At 39.1% G+C, this 26,392-nt stretch overlaps 1 protein-coding gene across 1 annotated transcript in view; it reads left to right on the top strand.

Moving 5' to 3' along the window:
• The first annotated feature begins 3,407 nt into the window (after positions 1-3,407).
• Positions 3,408-26,392, top strand: part of LOC101156849 (BMP/retinoic acid-inducible neural-specific protein 3) — a 34,721-nt gene continuing 11,736 nt past the window's right edge. The window contains exons 1-5 of the mRNA XM_023965379.1: positions 3,408-3,871; positions 3,991-4,279; positions 10,903-11,105; positions 16,047-16,255; positions 25,258-25,363. Coding sequence (XP_023821147.1) covers positions 4,023-4,279; positions 10,903-11,105; positions 16,047-16,255; positions 25,258-25,363 — 775 coding nt within the window. The 5' untranslated portion in view covers positions 3,408-3,871; positions 3,991-4,022. The remainder of the gene's footprint in view (positions 3,872-3,990; positions 4,280-10,902; positions 11,106-16,046; positions 16,256-25,257; positions 25,364-26,392) is intronic.

The raw sequence follows: 26,392 nt of genomic DNA, 5'->3' as shown, positions 1-26,392 counted from the left end.
TTCAGTATTCTAGGTCAGCACTCCAATGTGACTCCTGAATGAAAGGGCAGGCACAGGGATGAGGCAAAAAATAGCAGCTGGGCCTAAAGAGCCAAGCTATGACGAAGACCTGAACGTGTACGCTCCCTGACCTGATTGACCGAAAGAATTGATGGATGATCAGCCAGGTGGACCTGAAAAATGGTTTGTTTCCTTTGATATTTACTCCTGAGACAAATTTTAAAAAAAACAATCCAAAAGGCTAAGTCAATATTGTATTCAAAACATGTTTTAAAAAATGTCTTATTTTTAGACTTCAACAGATGACCAGTAGGGGGGCGCTGTTTTTTTATTGATATTTGAGCATGTAATGAGCCGGTTTAGCTCGTGCTGGTTTGCGGCGCCTTCCGTCCGTGAAACCAGGGTTTGACTCCGGGCTGCTTCCTGTTCCCTTCTCTACTTCTGTGCCGGTCCCAACCCCGGTTGCTTTGAGACGGTTGCGTCAGGAAGGGCATCCGGCGTAAAACATTGCCAAGTTTACCATGCGACTCGTTCGCTGTGGCAACCCCTGATGGGAAAAGCCGAAAGAGAAACATTTGAGCATGTAATATTTCTGGATTATTTGCTGTTAAATGTTTTTCTTTGCCCCTATATCTGTTTTATTAATTAAATAAGTCTTTTTTTTCCCTTTTTTAATCAAAGGAAGGACACTGGTGAGTTAAAATAGCCAATTATTAATGATCAAATCTGACTCTCACATGTGCAGAGGGTTAAAATGTTACACTTAATGTTAACAAAAGATCTTTATGACGGATCAAAGTTATGCACTTAGAAATTATTCTTCATCAGGGAACGTTTTTTTATTCAATTCTTCTCAAAGTTAAATCATCCAATCACAAACTTTTCAAACTAAATCTTCCTGAATTAAAAACAAGAATAATGAAATTGAAAAATTACATCTGCCTAAAAAAAATTCTTTTTCAATTTGCACTACATGTATTTTTTTTAAATTAAAGAAATCTTTTTCATTATATCTTCATTTGAGGATCAAACAAGAGGATTTTCTTTTGATTTTCTTCAAAATTAAATGTAATTAGCAAAGCCGAGACTTATAATTATCTGCTCCGGTCTGTTTGTGTCAGAACATTCACCCCCTGCCAAGTCACACTGCAGCTCCATTTTCAAGAGACTGTCAAAGAACAATAAGCATAGTGTGGCCATGATCTGCATTACACTATGCCCATCATGTTCAGTTCCTTCTGCATCATAAAAGAAGGTTTGGAGGAACTCATCAAGAGGCAGGCTGTAGTGACTTATCTGAAAAGACATGTGCAGAACTCTTGAGAAAAATGATTCTTTCTTGAATCATTTCAGAGTTTAACATGCACGCACTGCCTCTTTTTTTATGCTAAATATGTCGAGTCATTTAATGTACATCTGAACCTCATTCTCCTCACTTCCTGTGGGAGGAAATCACAATGTCACTCTGGGCTCTTTATTACTTTGCCTCCTCACACATGCCCGGGCTGGAAGCGTCGGTTTTCAGGCCGGCTGCCACGTCACCCCCTTTCACGTCGTCTTCCTGGAATTATTCAGAACTTCTCCGCCCCATCTCATCTGCTCGCAAAAGGTGAGATAGCAGAACGTCGGGGAGTAAATGTTCCAAAATGGCTTGCATTAATCCTAAAGCTCAGCATGCGGCCGAGGCGGGAGGGATCAGTCAAACTAGAGATAACAGAGAATTTGTGCAAAGCAGAAAAAACAAAGACTAAATGAGAGGAAAACAGACTGTTTATTGAGGGTGAGACACAGAAATGCAAATCAGTTTGTCTGTGAAAGTGGGAAGGAAATGAAACTGTGAAATACAAAAAAAGTAAGGACGAGTTGCTTTATTTGAGTAACTGCACACCCCAGCTGCAAAAATACTGATTTTAACAGAAGACAGCAACTTGCAGACCACAGAGGAAAAGGTTTATGAGAGAAGGCCTCCAATAATTTTCCATCTACTCAAATTAGAAAGCTAATGTGGCAGCCACAAACATTCTCCTTCTTTCATTTTGTAGCCAACATCTGAGAATTTGATTTGGCTTTCATTCACATTCATAAACACATTCAGGTTAATTCATAACAACATACAGTGTAGTGATAATCTTTGACCTCCTTCTCTAAACTTTGAAGATCGAAAAAAGGAAGTCTCAAATGCTGCAGTCGTTGTAGCTCACCTCTCCTGGCAAATCTCCCACAGGATAAATGTTAAAGGGATGTGAGGGGCTGTAAGCTAGCGGGAGAATGTACACAGATAGATGATGGGAAGTAGGAACGGGCTTACTTTATGCCAATGGTAACGCCCACAATTCAAATTTAAATTTCCGATGGACAATCACCGCTTCACGTTTGTTTTGACTTAAATAAAATCCTACTGTAAACTCCTAAAATATCACAATATTAGAAATCCTGCTTTTAGTAACTGATCATAACAAAAGAAAATATGTTGGCATGAAAAAGTTTTTAAACATTTAAATGGACCCTCATTACTAAATAAATAAATGTCAATTAAACCCCCTTAAGCCTCTGGAAAACAAAATAACAACCACAATGTGCTGTTTTGTCCTTAACTCAACTGGTCATTTCCTGGGCAAATAAAGGTTAAAAAAAAGGAAGTAAGTGATTTTTTATGGGTGACGTCACAGTCACTCAGTCCAGTAATTTATACAATCATTGGGATCAACTGGATTCTCTAAATTTCAGGTGAATTACAACAAAATAGGAAAGTCATTTAGCAACCTGAACTTAAGACATGTTTGATTTTCAGTTCCTTGGCAGCATTTTTGTGTTAAAAATTGATGTTAAATTAAGTTTGTTGGAACTGTGTACCAGAAAAAAAATATATAGTTGTTTTATATTTGACAGAAATAATAATTTGAACAATCCTTTAGCTTTAAAAATCCACTACTGGATCTGGCAAAGCGATGTTTATTGTCCTATTTTTTCCCATGCCACACAAGGGTGCGTGGAAACTTTTCCACTCATGTCATCCGTCTTTAACCTGTGTGTGAAGGATTGCCTCAGATGGCAGAGATGCTGCCACGAGCAAAACCAGGGGAAAAAAATCCAAATCAGCTTTCTGCACTGTCAGCTGCTGCTGGCAGAAATGAAGGGGATGATGGGAATTTTAATAGTAGATGTGATTACGGCTTATAAATAACAATTTCAGCCGCAGTGCATTTAAACTGGGAAGCTCCAAGCTTCCGTTTTAACTAAAATGTGCATGGCACAAGAAAACCAAGGAAAAAAACGCATTTAAAAGCCAATTTACGCAAACAAAAATTGCCACATTTTCATTGAATAAAAAAACGAATTAAGCCATATTAGGATGACTGCCACAATCCTCATCCTCAGGAGTGTTAAAAAAAAACTTCATATTCATCAGGATGCTCTCGCTCGCCCTTTCGCTATCTCACTTGCTTAAAGAGAAAGTCGGGAAGAAGAAGAAGCGCTCTCTTTGTTAAAGCGCGCTCATTCAGTCGTTTTCCTGTACATGGTATCGGAGGGAAAGGACGACAGCAACGCGTCTGACTGACTCCAGTTTGCGTTTCTCTGCGGCAGCTGAATGGATTTAACCTGCTGCGCTCCCTCTCTGTGGTTGCGTCGGAGCGCGCGGACATCCTCGGGATGAGCTGGAGCTTCTCCCTATACGCACGCGGCGCATGCTGGATCATATCCCTAATCCAAGTGAGCGACAGCAGAAAGAAGTTGCTGAGGCTCTCACGAGGACTCTCCGCGGAATTTGTGGGATCCTTGAATCAGAACACTAATTTATTTTGATCATTTTCTTAAAATCGTTGGATTTCAACCTTTTTCGAAGATCGTTTAGTTCTTACAGCAAAAGCAGGTGAGTTTAGTAAGAGTGCAATTTAATAAAAAGTGAGAGTGAACCCCGGTTAGATCCACCTGGAGGACCTTGACAGTGTACCACATCTGCGCAACTTTTCCTTATTTTCTTCCTCTCAGTCTGGAGAGAATGAGGTGTCGCTGGGTGAAGCATGAGCTGTCAGAGAATCAGTCATAGGCGGCTGTTTCTGTCATGGGAGGGGCTCGCCCTCAGCCTGTGGCTGTGCTGCTGCGGCTGGACCTGCGGGGTGACCCCCGCCGGAGCCGCGGCAGCCGGACCAGGCGACAGCGCGCCGCGCTCCCTGGAGTGGCTGCTGTCCGATAAAGGGCCCTTCCACCAGAGTCTGGAGTTCACGGAAGCTCTCGAGAGGTACCAGCAGGGCTTCACAACCAGATACAAGATCTATAGGTAAGACCTGCACATTTGACACATCATGCAATGGGTGAAGCATCTCCTCTTCAAAATCAGGGTTTATATGCTGCCTTTTAATCCCTTTGTGGAGCCGGTTTTTTAAAAACCAAATCAAAGCTTTTTTTTAGAAGGTCACTGCCTCAGAATGACCCTTGTAGCATGAAGGCATCCCCTGATTTCAATGTAAAAGTGTGCAACATTTAGTCTGCTGTTGTCTGTACAGGTATGTGTGCTCACTTTTCAGTGGCACACATTTATCAATCAGTGGATGTAACGTGCTGTGTGGGGTTCAGCTTATTGCCCAAGGACACGCTTAAGTGGAATGCAGAGATCAAACTCCCAACGACTTTTTGGCATCCTCAAATCTGTCAAATATTATTCACATCTAATTCTGCTTTGAAATTCTTTTCATTCATACATAAATATATATTTTATGACTTGATGTTTTGTCCTATGGATTTTAGTTAAAGAGTAAAAGGTTTATTTTTTTCTAGTGGCAAACAACCAGTGGCTCTAATCAAATGGAAAAAGCACCTAGTATGCAACTCAGGCAAATGAATTATTTGCTCTGTTATCCTCTCTCATGAATCTTTTGGACTGCTATGTTTAGTGCAAAATGTTTTTTTCGCCTGCAGCTACAGCCTCACCACAGTCCACTGACACCGACCTCTTTTCCTCTAATTAGTAACAGTAATCGGCAGTTACAAAGAAGCAAGCGGTGCAAGCTGCCAGAGGTGTCAAGCGTTTGTCCTGGCTGGCTGACATGTTTTAATCTGGAGCAGTCGGTCGTGTTTTGTGTTAACTGCAGGCTCGCTTTTTCAACTCTCCAGCTAGTTCTGGAATTAGGGATGCATAAAGATGTCGCTGCAGAAAGAGTTGATGGTCGATTTGTGTTTTTTAACAACGAAAAAATGCAAATTCAAAACTTGGGACGGTTATATTTGAACAAAAATAATTAGATTTTATTCATGTGACAGTATTATTCCATTTGAAATCTTATGTCATCTCAATCTTACATACTTTAATGCGATCAGTATTACATTTGCATTGATTCAAATAAGTAAAATGCACTGTAAATCTATCTTTTGATTCTCTCACTTCTGTCTGTTTTTAGCTCAAAGGTGTCCAAACTTTTCAAAGTGAGTGAAACCTCTAAATATCGGTGAAAGTGTGAGGGCTGGCTTTCCAGCTGGAAATGTTCTAACCACCGTCATAAAATGAAAATGATTGACTAGCATTGATAGATATTAATCAAGTCTTCCCAAAATTACTTTGCTTTTCATAATTGAAGGCCAGGCTAGACTCAAAGAAGCATTTAATGCACAAAACAATATTTCGTTTCATTTGAAACATACTGTAAATGTGGAGGCAAAAATGCTAAATTAGATATTAAATGTAAAACATATTAACATTAAAATAATACTGTTATGTTATTCAGATGTACTAAGTAGTAGTGGTTAAAATGTGTATCTGCACATGGATCTTCTTTACTTTTATTAATAAAGTCACAGAAAGGACAAAAACGCAAACAAAACATTTTACAGCCAACTGCTGTTCATTAAAAATTGCCCGATTTAAAAAATTAAAAAACAGCATTGTTGCCTATTAATTCAGAGTTTTGTTCACAGAGATGTTCTTTAACATGGCTTTAAGAAGCTGAACAAGAGGCTTGTAGCCAAAGGGTCACCGGTTTAAATCCCATGAGCTTGGGTGATGTTGAGACCCATCTTACATTCATGCTGTACTGTAGGTTTGCAGAATTTGTCATACGCAGAAAAATAACTCACACAGCACAAAATTCTGCCTGCCAACTTTGCAAGCCTGTTGCAGAATGCTTCAAAGCCTTACCAAAACCTCCAAGCAAAAGAAAAATTCTGTATGACATTGATCCAAGTCTTTGCTGGTTCATAAACAATCAGACCCATTTCAAGATAATTCCTTTTTTTTTAATTTTCACTTTAACTCTTTAAATTCTTTTACATTCTTTGGACTACTATAACTTTTCAAATATTGATATAAAAAAAATAAAATTCTGAAACGGGAAAAGCAGCCTTGCTCCTATATGCAACACTTTATAGAGTAGTAAAGGGATTATTTAATCAATGTAAAATCAGTGGGATCTGCAGTGTTTCATAAAGCAGCTCCTTGCTGTTATGAAACACTATTTTAGTAATGTGTTGATTCACTGGGATTATGTAAACGGTTATAGAGTAGCAGTATGTCAAGGAACGTGTGTTATTTAGGAGACGTCTTGGGTGTTAAAGGGTTAAGTTTGTGTTGTTTAAGGTTGCCTGAGAAGATCAGCTAGAGTTACTTTGTTTTTGTTTTTTAAAGTTCTGTATATTTGTCTTAATATGACCTTTACACGGCGTGCAATTAGCTCTATCCAATCTGGGTCCTTGAGCAAGAACCTTCATGTTACTTTCTAACTATGTAGCCACAAGGGGGCTCATGTCTGGGTCTCCCTGTGCCGGTTAATTTTGGTCCCAAATCTAACTTTTCTGACTTAATCATTTTTATAGTTTCTTGTGTTCTTAGATCTTGTGTTACAGGTGTGTGTGTGAGAACTAATAAATTTGTAGTCGGGTTGGCTGTTTTATACTCGAGCCTGTTTAAAAGCCATCCAGGTTATTACAGTGCATTGTACATGAGAGAGCCCCTGTGCACTCTGTACATGTAAGCTAAGGTTTTTAGTGCCTCCACTAGCAAATGTTTTGCTCTAGGGTATGTTGACCCGTTAGCATGAGTACAGTAAGGGTTCCCCCTGCCCCATCACGCACTCACCATTTGTTAATGCACATGACAACATTTTCATTTAGCCTGCCATACAGATGAGTATCAAAAAACATACAGACTGCAAGCCAAAAACCCCGGTGCCCTCTGGTAACTGACTAATAAATATATGAATATTGTATGAACAGTTGATGGACAGTTGATGAGGCTCCAACAAGGTCGAAAATAATGTTTTGTCCTAAGTTGTCTGGGGGATTAAGGTAACCTGTTTTCCGCACTATAGGGTGCCTTAGAAAGTATATCGTCATTGAATGGTCTATTTTTAAACTTATGCCTTCGATAAGGCGTATTAGGCAAAATAAAGGAGTCAGAAACAAGTCCATCCGTCAGTCAGACTTAATCAAATGCATTGACAGTAACTCTAGAACTTGTTTGTAACATGCTACATGTTAGCCATGCAAGCGTATTTAGTCTACAATACCTGTAACTCCCAACCTTGTTTGCAACATATAAAAAACAGACTGATACCACTTAAAGAAACTCTACTGTGACTACGCTAACTCCCAACCTGCATTACCTACAGCAGTTTACATTACTAATCAAACTGTTTTTTTTTTTTCTTATTTCAAAACGTTATTTTCATCCACAACCATTTTTACTCTGCACAGAAAAAAATCATGTTTACCAAGTTTTCTGACTCCCAAGATATTTTTATCTTTGACTTGTGAAGAAGAGACTTTCACCTCAACCAGGCTCATGTCCCATATCATCAGCTGCCACTGTTTGTCATCCGATGCCCTTTAGAGACATGTCTTGCTGAACTGTAAGCCATCTCTCTGCCTGCATAACCCCAGTTAATGCACATTTGTCAGTGCGCCGCCTGTCGCTGTGTAAGCCTTCCTTCTCCTCCTGGGAGACCATCAAATCACTGCCGTGAGAAAAACGAGCGACTGAGAAATAATTGGGGTACTGGGACAGAGTGGATGGTGTCATTATAGGCCATCACTGTATCGAAAGGACGGGCAGGAGTGTCCGCTCAGCTGGACGGATGGCTGTTTAGCCTCCAGCTATTCTATCAGCATGCACATGAAGCAAAGGGAGGACCTCTCCAGCCACGGGGTGAAGCAAAAGATACCCCAAAAGAATCTGTCACAAAATGGAGTTCAGCTGTGAATCAAGGTTGTCAAAAAAATCCACAGATTTCAGAATGTTAGTCAATGGTGTTCAAAAGAGGAGAAAATAAATCAGATCAACAAAAACACAAAATAGATGTAGATTTGAAAAACACAAATCTTATAGAACACCTAATCTGTTCTATAATCCCAGAAGGTTTAGTTGGAATCTCAATACAACAAATATTTAATAAATGTGTTTATCTATTGTTGCAGGGTTGCACATTTATTAGTATATGCTACTTTTATGGGTCAGCACTATTTTAACACCCACAAACCTGTCAGCTCATGGAAAGTGACAAAAACGTATTATTAGATGTAAAATAGAATTTGACAGACTTTACAATTGGAAAATAGTGATAATGACCCTTAGGTCAACCGATTCCTGACAGCTTAAGGTCATGGCACAGCACAGCCACTACAAGCATTTTGCACATTTTCCACACATGACATTTTGGTCTTTCATGATACATGAATGATATATGTAATTCCTGAGTGCCTTGCATTCGTTGATGTGCGCAGATGATTTTGGCTGACAGGTCTTTACGTGAATTCAGTTTTGAGCTGTTCAAAATTTTTGGTTGGTTGAAAATTACGCAGTTTTTTTACATTTAGATTTAGTTTATATTCAATTATTATGTAAATTGTGCGTGATTTATGCGAGTTGCATATGTAAATTTACGGCTTTCTACGACCGTTCCGTGTATGTGTAACAGACTTTTTACGCATGTACCACGATATATAACTTTTATACCGTGTATACGGCGCACATATGTTAAAATGAAATAATTGACACGCAAATCACTAATGAATATAAACGGCGCAATAATCACACACTCTTCATGTTCTACGTTGGCATTCACATATGACCAATTTTCATTGTAGCAATATGCGTAAAATGTACATTGTGGCTGTGGGACATTGTCTTTAGGTTGTGTTGGGATCTGTATGGTTTTCCTCTCCAGTTCTGCACAAGCGGGGCGTAGAGTATGATTTCTGGATCTATCTCGCTCTACCAATCCCACCTCTGACTCAGCTGTTGCCCATTCTCACTCATCAGGACTCCAGTTTATAAGCTTCACCCTTTCCTTCCACTAGCTGCCAGACTGTATCGAAGCTATCTTCAGTCTTCTTCTGGATTCTCAGCTTCTGAAATGACCAGCGAGCTCCTCCCAGTCCAGCCCAGACCAGCCTGCCCCAGACCAGTCCGGCATGCCTCAGCTCAACCCAGCCCAGTCCAGCCCCTTCTCCTAATAAGGACTTGTGGTCATATAAACAATTAAAGCATTTGATTGTCTGCCGTTTGCTACTTTGATCCACCAGACAACAGGTTGGGTGTGTTTTCTCCCCATGCCAAGACATCTGCCTGTATATTTGACAGATTTCCACTTTTTCTACAACATTTTTTGAAAATCTCCCACCACATTCATGGATAATGCAAAAAGACCTGTGCACAAACATCTTCATGCACATATGCTGGCAAAGGACAAATGCATCGTCAAACTAATGAGTCATATGTTCTGTAATTCTTAAACAACTTAAGCCTGACATGCTAAAATGGAAATTTAACCAATATTCTGTCGTTTTTCAATTTGTACCTACATTTGTTTTTCACCAAATCTTATTTGAAGGTGGTTTCTGTATGTCAGGTAAATGCAGAGCTTGTTATGAGATTTGAATTGTAAGATTTCGAGAAGAAAAACATTAAAAGATCATCAATGTTTTTCCTTCACAACACGATGCTGTCCTTTCTTTTTTCATCTGTGGAAAAAATTGATAATTTTCTCAATCTGGAAGAGTCAACTCAGAAAGCATGTAAAACAAGCGCACTGATTCCTGTCCTTACTTAGAGCTTTTTGTATTCTCTTTTTTTAAAAGCATGTATTTTTTTTACTCTATAGGACTTTTTCAGACAACTGATGTCTTTGCTGAGATTGGCGAAAGAATAGCATTTTCGCCTTTCACGTTGAGCTTCTCAATTTTCTTGTCTGTAACACTCCACTTCTTCCTTGCGCTTGCCTTAACTGCTACATCCATTTAGTTTTGGTGCAAACAATGTGTGCCACATGCAAATGGAAAAATAAAGGAAAACACATGGATAAAATTAAGTCCATACATGTTCAGACAGTCTCAGCACGCATGGATTGCTATTTCTGGAACAAGCTATGTGAATGCATGGTTCTGTTGTGTACAAATACACAGACATGAAACCAGAATTTCATGCTGTTAAAAGCTCTTGCAGAGGCAAAGCTCTTAGGAAAATTTGCATGACAATCTAAAAATGAGCAACTGTACAGGAATAATTTACAAACACATTGGAGGGAAAATTATCCTGAAATGAAGATGCATTGTTGGTACCTGCATTTGCTTGTTTAAGTGGAGTTACAAAAATTTGGACGAAATTTTGACCATTTCAGGTGATTAAAGTCTTTTTAGATTTTGTTTTGTTCTCCTTTTTTTCTGAAGATGCTGTTTGTAAATTGTTGCTTTGGTGAACTGAAGTGAAAAGCATATTGATTTTCACCTTGTAGTTTAAATACTGTACATGGTAAATTTGCAGAGGAACACAGGACAAACTACACTTCCTGTGGCTCTGCCGGTGCTGGACCCAAATTCCTCCTTAAACATTCCAAAAGGCAAAAACAGGAGTGCTGCTTGGTCAGAGAAATTCCTGTAAGAGAGGTGAACAAATGTCTGCTATTGTTGTGCTTCCAGGGAGTTCGGTCGATGGAAGGTGAACAGCCTGGCTGTGGAAAAGCGAGTCTCTTCAGGAGGCAGCGAAGGTTTGGCCTTGCCACTTGACCCCGACTTCATGCACACCATTCGGCAACTGGGGCGAAGGCCAACCCTCCAGATGATTACAGAGAGTCTAATCAAGAAATATGGAACCCACCTCCTGCTCTCTGCCACTCTGGGAGGTAAAGAGCTTCAAAGCAGGCCAGATCCGCGTGGCTTCTAATGTGATTTTGTCCTGTTATCTTCCTGCTGTGGTTTTACCTTCTGTTGCCATTCAAGAGACACATTTTTTTCTCCTTTTTCTGAATTAGATTCATGCAACTCCCAAAAAGATCATGTGTAAAGCAAAACATGTAAAAGAGGCAGTGAAAAGAGACATTATTTTCATTCTATCCTTTTCTTTTTTTTGGTGCTTTACACTTTAAGGATTCACAAATGGATTTTTCAGTACTTTTCTTGTGAAGTTATTATTTTGAGATGACAAAATAAGAAACACAGGACATCTGTCAAACCTGTATTTAGATAAGAAAAGGAGATAGCATAAAAAAGTTAAAAATCAGGACATGATTGGTTAAACCTTTCTGGGTTTTTTTAGGAAAACAACAAAGGTTAAATGCAGCCAAACAAACACAATGTTAAAAAAATAACTAAATCTTGAAAGTAAAAATAAAGCAAAAAGATGGGGGACAGAACAGAACATAAAGATGAGCAAGACCATGCAGGCAGTTTAGAGAGAAACAACTGACATTAGGTAGTTATAGTGACTGAAGAGGTGCGAAAAGAAGAAGCAGGTGTAAAAATGTAACTGAAGCCAGGTGAGAACAATCAACAGGAAAAATATGTGCAGAGCTGAACAGAGCAAATAATAGAAATCTGAGCAGGACAAAGACAGATAATTGTTTTTAAAAACTAAGTAAAAAAGAAACAACTTTAAAAACCCATTCTTATTAAGAAACTGTGTTTTGAATGTTTTTCAAATGTTCTTGTGGCCTTTTTCTAATGGAGGACATAGGTTATATTGAGAGAATAATAAGCTTACAATTGCATTTCTGAGTATTTTTTATTCAAACTGTGAATCAGAAGCAGACAAAAAATACCATTTGAAAAAGATTATGAAGCAGGAAAAACGCTAGGCAGGCCGAGAGCTCCCAGCTCTCCATTCTAATGCATCCACTTGTAGACAAATAGATCCATGTATGTCTTTGTTTTCCTCGTCCTAACTGGTATCTGGTTCAAAACTTTGCAGCTAGATAGCTCCAGTAATGCTCACCATTTTTGTTGCACCTGTAATGTAAGGTTGGGGTGTAAGGGGCTGTAAGATAGCAGGAGAGCGTGTAAACAGAGAGCTTTCAGTAACAGTAAGGGCAATAGGGGACAGATTTGGTATGTGCCAATGGTCCCGCCCACAATTCAGAGATGAATCTCTAATGAGCTACTGCCACTCTGCAGAAACCATGTCCTAGAAAACGACAATTCAAAGACAACTGGGAACGCTTTGATAACAACTCAAGAGATGACGGGAGTGGAACTTTAAAGAAACAGAAATTGGCATGACTCAAAAACACTCAAACAACAAAAGTGAATCAAACTTACTATGCGTCACTCGCATGAGAGAAACTTCTGTGCATAAATAAATCCAGTTTTTCTGCTTTTGTTCTTTCTAGCAGGTCATTAAAATGTTTCTAAACATCAGAAAGTTGCAGTTCTGAGATTAACGAGGAAAGGTTTGCCTCTCCTACATGATGTGCGCTTTAAACAGCATAATAAACTATTGGAAACAAAGTTTTTTTTAACATGATAGAATTTTGCAGTTCCAAAAATATTTACATGCTGAAAATCCTGATGCCTGGGAGTCATTAAGCAGTTTGGTTTTATGGAGGTCACGTTTAACATGCTTTGAAGGAATACCTTTGCCCAATTTGAGTTGGTTTTTGTACTTTTATCTGGTCTGCAACATCTGCATGTTTAATACTTAAAAAGATTTCAGGTAAGGTCACAAGTTAGATTGTAAATTGTAGCTGTGGTTAGGCTTCCACCAAGATAGCACAAAAATGTTTAAAAAAGGGGGATTTTTTTTTGTCAAATTTCCAAAAACATCACCATTGGGAAGATATCCTATGACGTGAACTGAAAGTAAGGGTTGGTGGTGGCTTTAAGGTAAGGTTTGCAGATTGCTAAGTGTGATTCGCAGCTTTTAGTTGATGTGTCTTTCGACAAGACCCTTAATCCCAAATTGACCCCGCTGTCTTCATCAGTGTGTCAGTATCTGCAAGTGTGACAATCTTTGTAAGTCGTGCTTGGGGTAAAAGCGTCTCCTAAATTACCTAATGCAACTGCAAAGCAAATGAGAAGCAAGCCAAGGGCGTTTTTTAACAGGAAGAAAGCTTTAATGGGAGTATTTACATGCACTCAAGTAACAGGATTATAATCAGGGTTTTAGGCTAACCTGGTTTCTTGGGGCCAATTTGCAGCAAAAACATCTGTGTCAAATCTTGGATTGCTCATCGTCCCAGAATGTAATCAAACTCTCCTGCATGATTGGTGCATGGGCACAGTTACAATGTCCGTTGGTACAGTAAATGGTAGTGTATCCTCCGTCTGTCAGCGGCGAGTCTGAGACGCGTCAATTAGCCTAACACAAAAACACAACATCCAATGGTTCAATCACCACCGCCTTTATGGCTAGATGAGGAGTGTCTGAAAAAAATGGACAAACTACTGATTTGAATAACAATATACTCAGAAAGGCAATTTTGATCCTAATTTTCTATAGATATGTCCTCCATCTAAAGAAAAATGGCACAAGAACATGTTAAAAACATCAAACCGCGATTTTCATCAAAGAGGGTCTTCAGGATTTGCCTGGAGTGGTCTGCTCCTCTCTTCAACCCTCCATGGGCCCGTACAACCCAAGAACTTGCAAGCTACCTGCATGTGACTATATTTGTGGTCTATTGAAACCAGGCAAATGAATGACCTTAGCTCCAGACCTTTTGATATTATGTTTGTATCTTTTTCCTAAATTAATGCTCTCTGATTTACTTTTATAAAAGACTCTTTACATGAAAGGTGCTTTAGAAATAAAATTAATTTTAATTTGATAAAATACTTTTATGCCACACGTTATGTGTGATACTGTACTATTGCATAATTCATTCCATAACTGTGACATGTTTTGCACTCACAGCAGTGACAGTACAACCGTGCTGTTGTAAAGAAAACAGTTGTGTGTTACAATTCTGCAAGCAGGTGAAGGGTTTGTGCCTAAAAATGAAGAGAAACTAAACAAACCATACTTAGGGCACATATAGATTTAAGCACAGAAAGAATTATGTTATGAGCTGGCTCTTGAAAGGCTGTGGCACCAAGTTTAGAGTGGCATGTGTGGCACATTCAGGAACGTGGGTTTTTGAACATGCTTTTAGCATATGGTGTCACACAGATATGTCTCTACCTGATATTAGCGCATTCACTCGCAGTTTTTCTTTGACACCTCTGTTCTATATGACTTGTGTCCGATAATAAACCACTATTATTAATTTATCCTTCAAGACTAATTTTTAAACAGTTGGTAATTCCGTGAATTGAAAAGGACGCTAAACATACAGCACTACTAAAACCAAGTACCTGATTTGTCAAAGTTCAACTGGTTTAACTTTTGTTGCGCATTCAGTGGTCTCATGTTTTGTAAGTAAAACTTGAAAACTGACTTAAAAAGTTGCGAAGCGAATGAGTGAATTTAATGGTTTTGAATACGGAAGCCTGAAACGCGCATAGATGCCTGTGTACATAGAGTTTTCATTTGATGTGGCCACTCAGACGTACGTTTCCGAGCCCCGTGTGAATGTAGCATCAAACTTGATTTAAGTGGAAAAGCAATCCCAAATAATGTCCTCATCTTCATTTGGTTTTGTCTTCTTCACACACGGCGTTCTCAGGGATGAACCAAAGTTTGACCAAACAACCAGCAAAATGTCACAACAATAGCATCTGCTCACTTTGGAGCAATACTGCATCAAAAGATCTGTCCAGAGTTGAAGAAAAGCACAAAAAGGAAACTGGCTTGTCCCACTATTCTTGGATAATCATACCTAATGAGTAATGTACTACTTGTTACGCACAGCAATCTGTTGTTCAATCTGTTCGATCCATTGAAGGGCCATTTGCATTTATTTTAAAGTGAACTGCACACCACTCTGCTGCTCCACAGCTCTCCACTCGATTTTTTGGGGCTTGGAGTTGTTGGTGTGAGCATTGCATTCACCGTCTACACCATGAAAACCAATCCAGTGAAGCTGCAGCTTCAGGGTCTTTGTAATTACAGCAGTGCTCTTGGAAGTCAGTAGATTCCGCAGAGAATAGATGACGTTCACGTCCCATTAACCTGTTCTTAAACATTCTTTTTGTTCCAATATGGAATATTCTGCAGGGATTCCAAGTATACTCAGATAATCCTTTTAGAGATGGTGTCCTTTGATGGTGCCACCTGTGAGGAGGCAGTTTGAACTATTTGGACAGAAGGCAACGACATGATGTTAAAGTTTGCTCAGGATTTAAGATGAAAGTTTGCTAAAGAGCAACTTCTGCAAACTGCTTACCCTTCCCCTGAGTGGAACCTGGGTTACTTTAGAAAAAGAGCTCAAGCTTCACAGCTTTTTCAGCGCTGGGAACAAATGTGCTGTTACCACCACATCGCATCACAAAGAGGGAGACATTTTCACTCTTGGATAAGCTTTAAACATGTTCAAAAAAGGGGGAAAAAAAATAAAGAGGGAGGATTTGTCTGAAAATTCTAGTCATTGGAAACTTTCTGTTTTGGGAAGAAGCAACTGATCTGAGTCCTGCTTTTTTTTGTTTTTTTAAGCTTCTGGCCATTATAATTAAAACAATTAAAGTAATTAAAGCAAATTAATCAGCGATCTCCAATAACCTTTCTTTATTCATGAGGACTTTAATGGATGTGGAGACCTTGTTTGTGCCTTTTTCCTCCAATCATCCAAACCATCAGTTTCTTCACAGCACCTAATCACTGCTGCACATTTCTCTCTGAAAAGATGCTAATGAAAGTCGATTAGCTCTGCTCCATCAGAGCTAATGAACTCTCTCTGCTTGACTGTCACCAGGGGAAGAGTCTTTGACAATATTTGTGGACAAACGGAAGCTCAGCCTGGAGTCATCTACCACAGGGGATGAAGGCAGCAACAAGATCACCAATGCCACCGGCGCCGTGTCTCTGGAAGCTCTTCATCAGCTGGCTGCTTCGTATTTTGCTGACAGAGAGGGCACCCTGCGCAGGCTGCACCACCTTCAGATTGCATCCACCGCCGTGCGGGTATGTGAAAAGTATGAAAACACAGCAGAGGTATGAATACATTCTCAATGCGTGACGGCAACTGGGTCTCTCTTCTGCCCTGAGGTTTGTTAGAAAAATAAACAAAAAATAAATAAATAAATAAATAAATAAATAAGCTAATGTCAATTGTGCATAGGTGCTAACCAGAAGAGATTTGAATGTTTAAGGGAAAAAAAATGTTAACAGAAATATGTACAACATAAGGTGTTATAAAAAGGGGTGGGATCATACAAGATTTTTCTTCTATCCCCTCCTCTGCAAGCAAACTATTTTGTTATATGTGTCTATTTTAGAGTGTTGTGTATTTTCATTTTTTTGTTTGAAAAAAATCAAAAAAATAATTAAAAAAAAGAGTACAAATGCCAAACAATACAACAACTTCCCTCACACTTGCACCTATGGTCACCTTACATTCCTCTTTCCCACCGACCTACTTGCCACAGTCTAAAACACTCTTAAGATGAGCACACCTGTGCCAGGTGAGTTAAATAGGTCACATGAAGCAGTTCAGGCAACTTGGTGACATGCAACAAGTCAGAAAGCAAATGTGTCCTAATGAAGGTGTTAAATCTTTGGCACTTTTTGTCTGTTTGAATTAAACCTGGGGGACTATTCTAGTGTAAAAGCAACCTTAGACACTTTGACACAAAATGTAAAACAGTTTTATCAGACTATATAAAATCTGGAAAAACAATGTTTGCATGCATACCAGGCCCGGTTTTAGCCAGCCCCACTATAGAGAGCAGGTAGAAGGTAGGCAAGTCTGGGCGTGCTAGGGTTTGGGGTGTCGAATATTCTCATGAGCCCCTAAAATGCTTAGAAAACCATGCAATCATCATAACAGCTCATCTATTCATGTTGTCCTTTGATTTTGTTGATATGTCTGTAACAATTAATGTTGAAAGCTCTTCCTGACCCTTTACTGGGCTTGGGACCTGCACAAGCAGGGCACTGGTTTGTGCCCTGCTGAGGGTGCATTAATCTTTTTTTTTCTCTTTATGCCTTTCTGTCTGTCTATCCTTATGTTTTTCTTTTCATTTTTTTTTTATTTCAGTATTTTTTTGCTCATTTTGTGTGTGTGTGTCGGAGTGGGGGTTTCTTTGGTTAATTGTTCAATTCAATTTTTTATTTGTACAGCCCAAAATCACAACAACAGTCGTCTCGATGGGCTTCAAAGTAAAACATGAACTCAAAAGGATCATTAATACAAATAATAATCAATGTGGGCTTGCCCATGCCAAAATTCAATCTTGATGCTTTCCAACGTTCTGATCTTCATCCGATTAAGCTCCCATCAAGACTTAGACACTTCAGCGTCAACACACTTCTTTCATGTTGTTAAAAAGAGTCATATTTTATCACATTTGCTGCAACTCATGTATTCCTTGACTGATTTAGGATGGTTTATTATGTATTGACAGGATTATTTCATGGTAAAATTGAGACAGGCGGAAAGTTTATTAGACTCTTTTTGGGTTCGTTGAGTGAAAACTGGACATTTTTGCTCAAATCCATATATGTCAGACTCTAACCTGAGGACTCCTGTCCTGTTTTTTTTTTTAGTATAAGGAGATGCAATATCAGGGGGGCGGAGACACACTACCCAGCTTCATTACACCACTTTTAGCATGACTAAAAATATGTCAGTCAGTTTTAACAAAAATATAGTGGACACGAAAGTGGGAGTGTGATGCACAACACAAACACTTCATAATAGCTGTCAAGGAGCAGCAGAATCAGAGAATGTTCTAATTTGTGTGCTGGAGGGCTGTAGAGGCAGATGTGAAGCCATCTGTCTGACGGTGTTTGCTGGGCTATAATTTTTTTCTTTTTCTGCAACAGGACAATGAGATGAAGCACAGCGGTAAATCTTCACTAGAATGGCTGTTGCAATGGCTCACTTAAGGACAAATGACTTCCACATAGATGTCTTGTTTTTGTTGCATTACCTCAATATTCTGACAGACATAATTTGCATTTTAAACATGCAATTTTCATAACATTACTGTAATATAATGTCTTTGATAAAAGAAAAAAGTAACATTTTATAGCAACAAGTTTAGTCCTAATCTAATAATAATATTAACATATTAATAAAAAATAAGAGTTTCCTGGGGCTCCCAACACAATAATATGCAAAGTCTTAACTTGCCGAAGTAAAAAAGCTAAAAAAAAAAAAAAGTTTCTAATCCTATAAACCTAGGCAAAGATTAGTGGGGTTGTTAAGTGTCTTCATTTCCTAAAGTCTTTGCTGCGGCTTCATAAGCACCCCACAGGTCTTGCCTGAAGACACTGAATTTGAAATCCCTTTACGTGCTTTCTTCTTGAAAATCGCTCCTGTTCTGGCTGCTGGATGTCTATGTGTTTATTGAGTCTCTTCCAAAAATGATCATTTGGAATTACGATGAACTGACAAAGTCCTAAAATATCCAACAATCTGGATTTTACTTTAAAAATAAAAGTGCTAACGTTTCAAAGGCTAGTTGTCCTTACAGAGTGTTGGTTAGGTGGTCTCTGTGTAAATCCTTGAACCTGTGATCATTTGATAAGGATTATGTAATCCCAACTTTCCAGGTTATGAATATGATGTTGTAGAGCATAATTCTCCATAATAATGTTATTCACCTCTTAGTTGTGGGGTTGGTGCGGAGCCCCCCCCCCGTTCCCTCCCTTTTGGTGAGGTTTGTAGCATAAGGCTAGTGGCCTGCACACGGTGCCCAGGGTGTTTTCTCACAAATATGCTCTCTTTAAAACTGCTTTTTTTGTCTGCTGCTGATTCAGAATGATTTGAATACAGAAATACTCAGAAATGCAATTTTTAGCTTTATTTTGTAAATATATGTCCTCCATCATTAGAAAAGTGCCACAATATATCAAAAACAGTAACACTATGTTCATGGGAGTTGGGTCTTAAAGAGTAAAATAATTTAATGTAAGCCTATACGATGAGTAAAAACATGGAAGAACAAGAATGGTGACAAGACAGGAGAACCTAAGCAACCTGGACAGAGACAGAGAGGTTTTTCCTGCAGTGAGATGTCTCTCGCCTTCGCCACACCATGACTAATTCATCCTGTAACCATAACCCCTCCTGTTTAACTTTTCTAGAATTGTTCATCGTATGTCCCATGTCAGCTTGTTCATAAGAGTTCTCCTTGCCAGGCATTTTTTTTTCTCTTGATAGCAGACCCACCCGTTTTCTGTTTGTGTCAGATTTTGAGTTTGAGTTACTTCCCTTCAGTGTTTTTGAAAGTTTGTGGTTTTTCAGTATCAGATCCTCTATCTTGTGACTTTTTTGTTTTTTGGTGAAAGAACAAGTTTTATTTTGAGTCATGTTAAGTTATTTATTAAATTATTTGGATCTCCATCATCCCGCCTTCTGTTCCTTTGCGTCCTCCAACACACCCCTTCATGATAGAGTATTTTTCTCACAGAATGTAGGACAGAGCTATCATGACCGGGTGCATTTATAATGAAGGGGAAAGCCCAGTGACCCAGTTACACCAATCCACTTTCTAGTGATTCTTCTTATTTATAAACACGCTTGTAGCACAGAAGACTTTTTCTCTTGCACGTCTTTTGCACAAAGCACATGCACATTTTTAGATCGACTTGTGTTTTATTTAGCATACATTCAGAGTGTCATCATTTATGATGCTTTTACAATGTTGCAACAAATTTTTCATCATTCAGAGCCCAGCATGTCTTCAAGACTCTCCATGAGATTGGGGTCTAGACTCTGTGGGTCTTCCATCAGCATAAAGAATTTCTGACTCCAAAGGCTAGTTCATGCAAGACATGACGTCCTACACTCACACAGATGCAGGAGAATACTTGTATTTCTGTCCGGGAGTTTTCATAATTTATAGTAAGCTCAACAGCAGAGGACAGTCAAGTTTTTAAGGAGATGAATACGATTTTTTGTGAACATTAGAAATGTATTAAATCTGTGATATAGATGCAGAAGTCCATCAAATCCAACTCTCATCCTGCAATTGAGAATCACTCTTTGGTCAGCGTGCGCCCCCTCATATATGACTTTGACTACAATGATTTGGCAAGAATGAGCTTCAAAAATGACTAATACTCCAAAATAATGAGATCAAAGGGTCTGTCAACGATGAAAGGGAACCAGCTGGTATGCATTCGACTTCTGGTTTTAGAGGCTGATTCACTTCTGACGTTGTCCTCTAAATGCCGTCAGGGGGCAGAATCTCTATGAATAGAAACATATGTTCATGTGTAGGTTCCAAAATTGCCACACTACATTGTCAAACTTTGATCTGAAAAAATGTAAATCATATTAATGAAGTAACTTTAACACTTTACTTATCTTGAGCCTTAGTCACAACTGACCTTACAGGATACGGGCTAAAATGGGTAAACCTGCACCCGGCATGCAAGAAACACCAAAGGTAAGTGAGCATGAAGTAGGTGGGACGTAGGCGGTTCATATGGATTTTTTATACTTTCAACCCCCTCCCAAAACCTGTCCACTGCGTAAGGAGCCTGTTAGTGCACAAGCGTGTGCTCTTTGTGACTGTTAGAATTTAGGCAGTTACAGTGTAGTTTGTGTGGACATCCTACAGGCGTCTAATGGGCACTTAAGTATCACTTGCACACCCCGTGTATACAGCATTTGCACGCGGTCAGAAAGTAGCCAGTAGATGCACCTTACTAACAACTAAAGTGCTGCATAAAGGCCATCGTACCACAGAATCACCTGTACATGATAAGTGCGTGCAACTTACATTGTCCTTATGAATAATTCACGATACACTTGCCCCGCGACGGGGGGTCTAAGGGCAGGGATGCCAGTTTAGCTTAGTCAGTTTGTCAGTTCATTTTAGTATTTTCCTATGTAATTCTATGTATTCATGATCCTTTTGACTTTATGTTCCACTTTCCACAATTACCGAAACGAAGCCCATCGAGACGACTGTTGTTGTGAATTTGGGCTATACAAATAAAATTGAATTGAATTGAATTGAATTGAATTGAATTGAATTGAATTGAATTGAATTGAATTGAATTGAATTGCGCATAACAATGCTACAATCCATTTTCATGAAGTCTCTTGAGGTGGCCACACGAGCCTCAAGGGAACTGCAAGACTCACCTCCGCCTCCTTTGAATAGTAGCCACAACTCTCTGTAACCTTCTACGGTCCCGGACAACACAAAAACCCACAGTGTATCGTCATCCTGAAACGCTGTGAAATTTTCCGATATGAATAGATGTGACTAAAGATTTAGAAAACCTCACCAGGATGACTAAACTATATGAATAGAGAAGTGTGTTTATTCAGTAAGTTTAACTGTAACGTACGGTGGCCCAGAAGGGTCACAACACAACACATTAACTTTATACACAACACACTAACTTTACACACAACACATTAACTTTACACACAACACATTAACTTTACACACAACACACTAACTTTACACACAACACACTAACTTTACACACAACACATTAACTTACCTCACAACACATTAACTCACAACGGAAGTAAAGCAGCAATTGAAGTGCTTTTATTCTGAAATTTCTACTGGGCTGAGCAGCTAACTACCTAACAGAAAGTAATGTCACAGTGAGCTGTGGAGGGAGCTGCACGCCGCTCCTCTCCTCTCCTTTTTTCCGCTCCGTCCTCTCACACAGGCACGTGCAGTCCCCAACACACACGCACACACAGGACGGAGCGGAAAAAAGGAGAGGAGAGGAGCGCGCGTGCAGCGACAGAGGGGGGTGTCAGAGCGGAGGGAGGAGTGTGTGTTCATATTGTGCGTGTTTAGAGGAAGGAGAACCGTAGTAAAGACAAAGTTTCTGGCAACACTGCTGCTAGCTTCTCGTGTAGCAATAACATGCTCCCTCCACAGCTCACTGTGACATTACTTTCTGTTAGGTAGTTAGCTGCTCAGCCCAGTAGAAATTTCAGAATAAAAGCACTTCAATTGCTGCTTTACTTCCGTTGTGAGTTAATGTGTTGTGAGGTAAGTTAATGTGTTGTGTTGTGACCCTTCTGGGCCATGAGTTAATGTGTTGTGTTGTGAGTTAATGTGTTGTGTTGTGAGTTATTGTGTTGTGTTGTGAGTTAATGTGTTGTGTTGTGAGTTATTGTGTTGTGTTGTGAGTTATTGTGTTGTGTTGTAAGTTAATGTGTTGTGTGTAAAGTTAATGTGTTGTGTGTAAAGTTAATCTGTTGTGTGTAAAGTTAGTGTGTTGTGTGTAAAGATAGTGTGTTCTGTTTAAAGTTAGTGTGTTGTGTGTAAAGTTAATGTGTTGTGTGTAAAGTTAGTGTGTTGTGTATAAAGTTAATGTGTTGTGTTGTGACCCTTCTGGGCCACCGTAGTAACGGCCACACGGTGTTGTCAAACTTTGATCATATTAAAATGATATAATGGACCAATTTTAACACTTTTAAAGCTGCTGTGCCTCACCTCCATCAAGATGCTAATGGTATGTAGGAATCATATTGTTATTGTGTAAAGCCATTGAAACAAAATAAAAATTAACTAAAAAATGGCTGACCTTTTGGATGGGTTTTATCAGAATTATGCGAGACTTGCAGTGTGGGGGAATGTGGCCTGTGCAAAGGTCTTATGACGCCTCCTGTTCATAACTTTTTATGGACAGAAGTCAAGAGACCAATTAGATGGTGAGTTGTTTCCAGCTCAATGAGCACAGGATTACATCTCTGCTTCATGCAGACAGTGTGGTCCAGTTGAACTCTGGGGAGGTTTGGAGCCAGCATAAGAATGATCACCTTGAAATCTATTGAGTCGTAAAATCTAGATTTCCCTCTTAGATTTTATGGGCAGATATCTGTTTGAACTTGTAGAAGTTTCGAGTATTTTGCTGTCTCAACACCTTCTGGTGTGTTGTGGTAAATCAGTATTTCTGCTCACATCTATCCTGTTCTTACCATCAGAATGACATTGTAAACTTTAAATTTGGATAAGTCTTTTTAGTTCAGATTGTTAAGCACCTCATTATAATCCTATCCGAATTTCTCGGAAAAGTGGGCATTGTATTTTCATTGACAGATAACAGTAGGCTCCTGGACATGTCCAAACATTCATCATGCCTGAGCTTGTCATTTCCAAAAAGGATTCTCTGAGCTCATATCTGGCCAAGATGGGGACAATCTCAGAGCCATAACCCTGGCTATAAAGCATGCCGAAATGGGTCACATGAGGCAGGCACTAGTGTGGATCTCAATGTAGAAATCATACTCTACACCTTAAAAAATCATCATCAGTGTGTCTCTAAGAGAGCTAGAGAAAGTGTGTACAGAGAGGGCACTGCACAAACTGTTGTCCCAATTCCACATTAGAAATAGCATATTAGCAAAAGGGGAGCCGTGGTGCAGAGGTAAAGTGGTCAACCTCTTATCAGAAGATAAGGAAGAGTCGGAAGGTTTAATTACTGCCTTCCCCGCCCCTATGTTGAAGACACTGAACCCCACATTGCTATTCGTGGTTTTAGGTTGGCGGCAGTATTAGGCAACAAAGTTTGTGCATGCATGGGTGAATGGGACTGTGACTGTAAAATGCAAGGGTGTGATCAACTTATGAATTCATGATTATGAATCGATTAATAATCCTACAAACGAATTGACCTTCAACATTTATTTCAAAATGCAATAAATCGCTTATATCAATATTGGAAAATACCATTGGGATTGAAGCAGGATGAGTTTATTTTACTATAACATAAAAACAACAAGTGCCATATTATCTTGCAAGAAATACAAGGGCTCTGAAAACTTCACCTGCTCTGTCCAGTAACTGTCGTTATTTATCTCTGAGTCACACTGGTTACATTTTTGACCAAAGATATCCTGGATTGATTCTAGGGCAGTTAAACGGATTGTTCAAAATGAACCAATATTGACTATGAATCGTATCCACAACCTCAAATTAGGATATGAATCAAATCGTTGCTAAAATAAAATCATCACAGCACTATTAAAGTGCCTTGGGCCTTTGAGGAATTTGGAGAAGTGCTATAGTTTACACCATTTACTATAAGCAAGTATGACTAATTACTTTTTCTTTTATGTGGTCGAACTTATAAAAAGTTCTACATACAAGTAAATTTCTCTAGTCATGTGTTATATTTCAGATTAAGTTCCCTGTTTTTAGTTTCGAAGGTTTGTACTGTCAAGCTAACAATAAACTGACTGTTTTTAGGGGCAGAAGAACACGGTCAGCATCACTTCTTGCAAATGCTTTCTTTGTAGCAAGCTTTAAATAGGAGAGTGGAGAGGCAGACTAGAGCAGCAGTTGTGCGTCCTGTAATAAAAACACCAATCATCCATTTTATCATCTGTAGTGGGTATTAGAGTGTGTGCATTAATCAGCCTGAGGGGGGAAAAGTGGATGCTAAAGTGAGTGGCCACTGATGAAGACAAGTGCGCCCATCCAAAATGAGAATGTGTTAGCCTGGTTATGTATCAGTTTTATGGATTAAAGATATCAATCCATTAATTTCCTGCCTGAGGGACTTCTATTCATTTGCCACTTTGCAGCGGCTGCAGAGTTCAGTCAGATTGATGATCGGTTGGAATGAGAGCCGGAGAGCCAGATGAACGCCACATTTTATGAGGGATGTAAAGCAGCACCTGCAACACATGGACATTCATTAACATCGCATATGGGCTACTCAGGATTCACAAAAACCTCAGAAGGATTCCGAGCAAAAATCTATGCTACTAAAAAACTATGTGTTCATGAATTCCAAAATGAGGAATAATTCATGTTTAGGAATACATTTATCCGGGCAACATAATCAGCGGAAAGTTTGTGCTGTGAAGTTTTTTCACGACACTGAAAAAGTGATCCTGCCAGAGAAGGAAACAGTTGCTATCTCAATATCAATTTGTAGCTTTTCATATAATTTTGCACACAACTTTTTACTAACATGCAATTAAAGTAAATTAGTTAAAGAAATGTCTTCTTTCAATGTGCTTTCAGGTGACCGAGATGAGAACTGGGCCTCTTGGGTGCAGCAACTATGACAATCTGGACACAGTCAGCTCTGTTTTGGTTCACAGTCCAGAAAACAAAGTTCAGCTCCAAGGTAAATGTCTTTTCTTGTGTGGAGAGCAAAGACGAAAGTCATTACTGTGCCGGTGGGGTGCCAACGCAGATAAACTGAGCTAAAGAGAACGGCTTTCTTGCTTTTTAACATAAAAGCTTAATTCCGACTGAAATCTGTCTGGGATTTTTAAAGAAGCAGGATAATCAGAGCTAATCAATACTGTACCAATTTAAACTAAGGGCTACAAAAAGAGACCAAGACAAAGACAAGACAAGAAAAATAGACTGGAACACACTAATGGAATACAGCATAATATAGGAATTTTTACTCATTAAAAGATCGAGACTAGAAGGTTTTTCTGATAAACTCTGTAGCTCTTTAGTCTCTAAATTAAAATCCAGCACATCATTTGTTTTTTTCCAGAATTCATTTGACCTAAGGGTGTATTCACACTGGAAGAATAATTTGGTCCGCTGGGTCTGCTTAATTTGTTCCGGATCAAGTCCTGATCCTTGCGTTTGGTCTGTATCCAGGCTGCTGTCAGGCGGCATTTCCTGATTTGAACCAAAGCTTATAAACAAAACCACGTGACTAAAAATCTCTTCGCTCATTGGTCAGGAATTAAAGCAACTACAGGGCAAAAATTATGGAAGTCCTGCGCTTCACCATCCTTGTTGGGATAGTTCACTGATTGAAGCTTTGTATTTTGCTGACCAATTTTTAACTTCTGTATTAACTTTATACTTGCCTTTTGGTCCGGCATGCTATAGGGTGGTTACTGACAAGAAGACGACTAAGAAAGTATGCTAATAAGTCTTTATGACATCTAGATGTCAGGAAAACAGTGAGAAGCAGTTTGCATCACGTTAAAAATGTTTTGATTAGTGTGCATTCCTCCAATCACATTTCAAAAAGGGGATGTAAATCTAATGTTATTGTTTTGTTTTGAGAAATGGCAAGCCACAAGCTCCCTGCTCTGCTCCATTCCAATGCAACCATTTTCCGACAAATAGACCCATTAACGTCTTTGTTTCCCTCGTCCATGCTGGCATCTGGCTCAAAACTGTA

Source organism: Oryzias latipes, chromosome 17 (assembly GCF_002234675.1).
Source record: "Oryzias latipes chromosome 17, ASM223467v1".
Taxonomy (NCBI): Eukaryota; Metazoa; Chordata; class Actinopteri; order Beloniformes; family Adrianichthyidae; genus Oryzias; species Oryzias latipes.
This window is presented reverse-complemented; position numbering and strand designations above follow the sequence as displayed.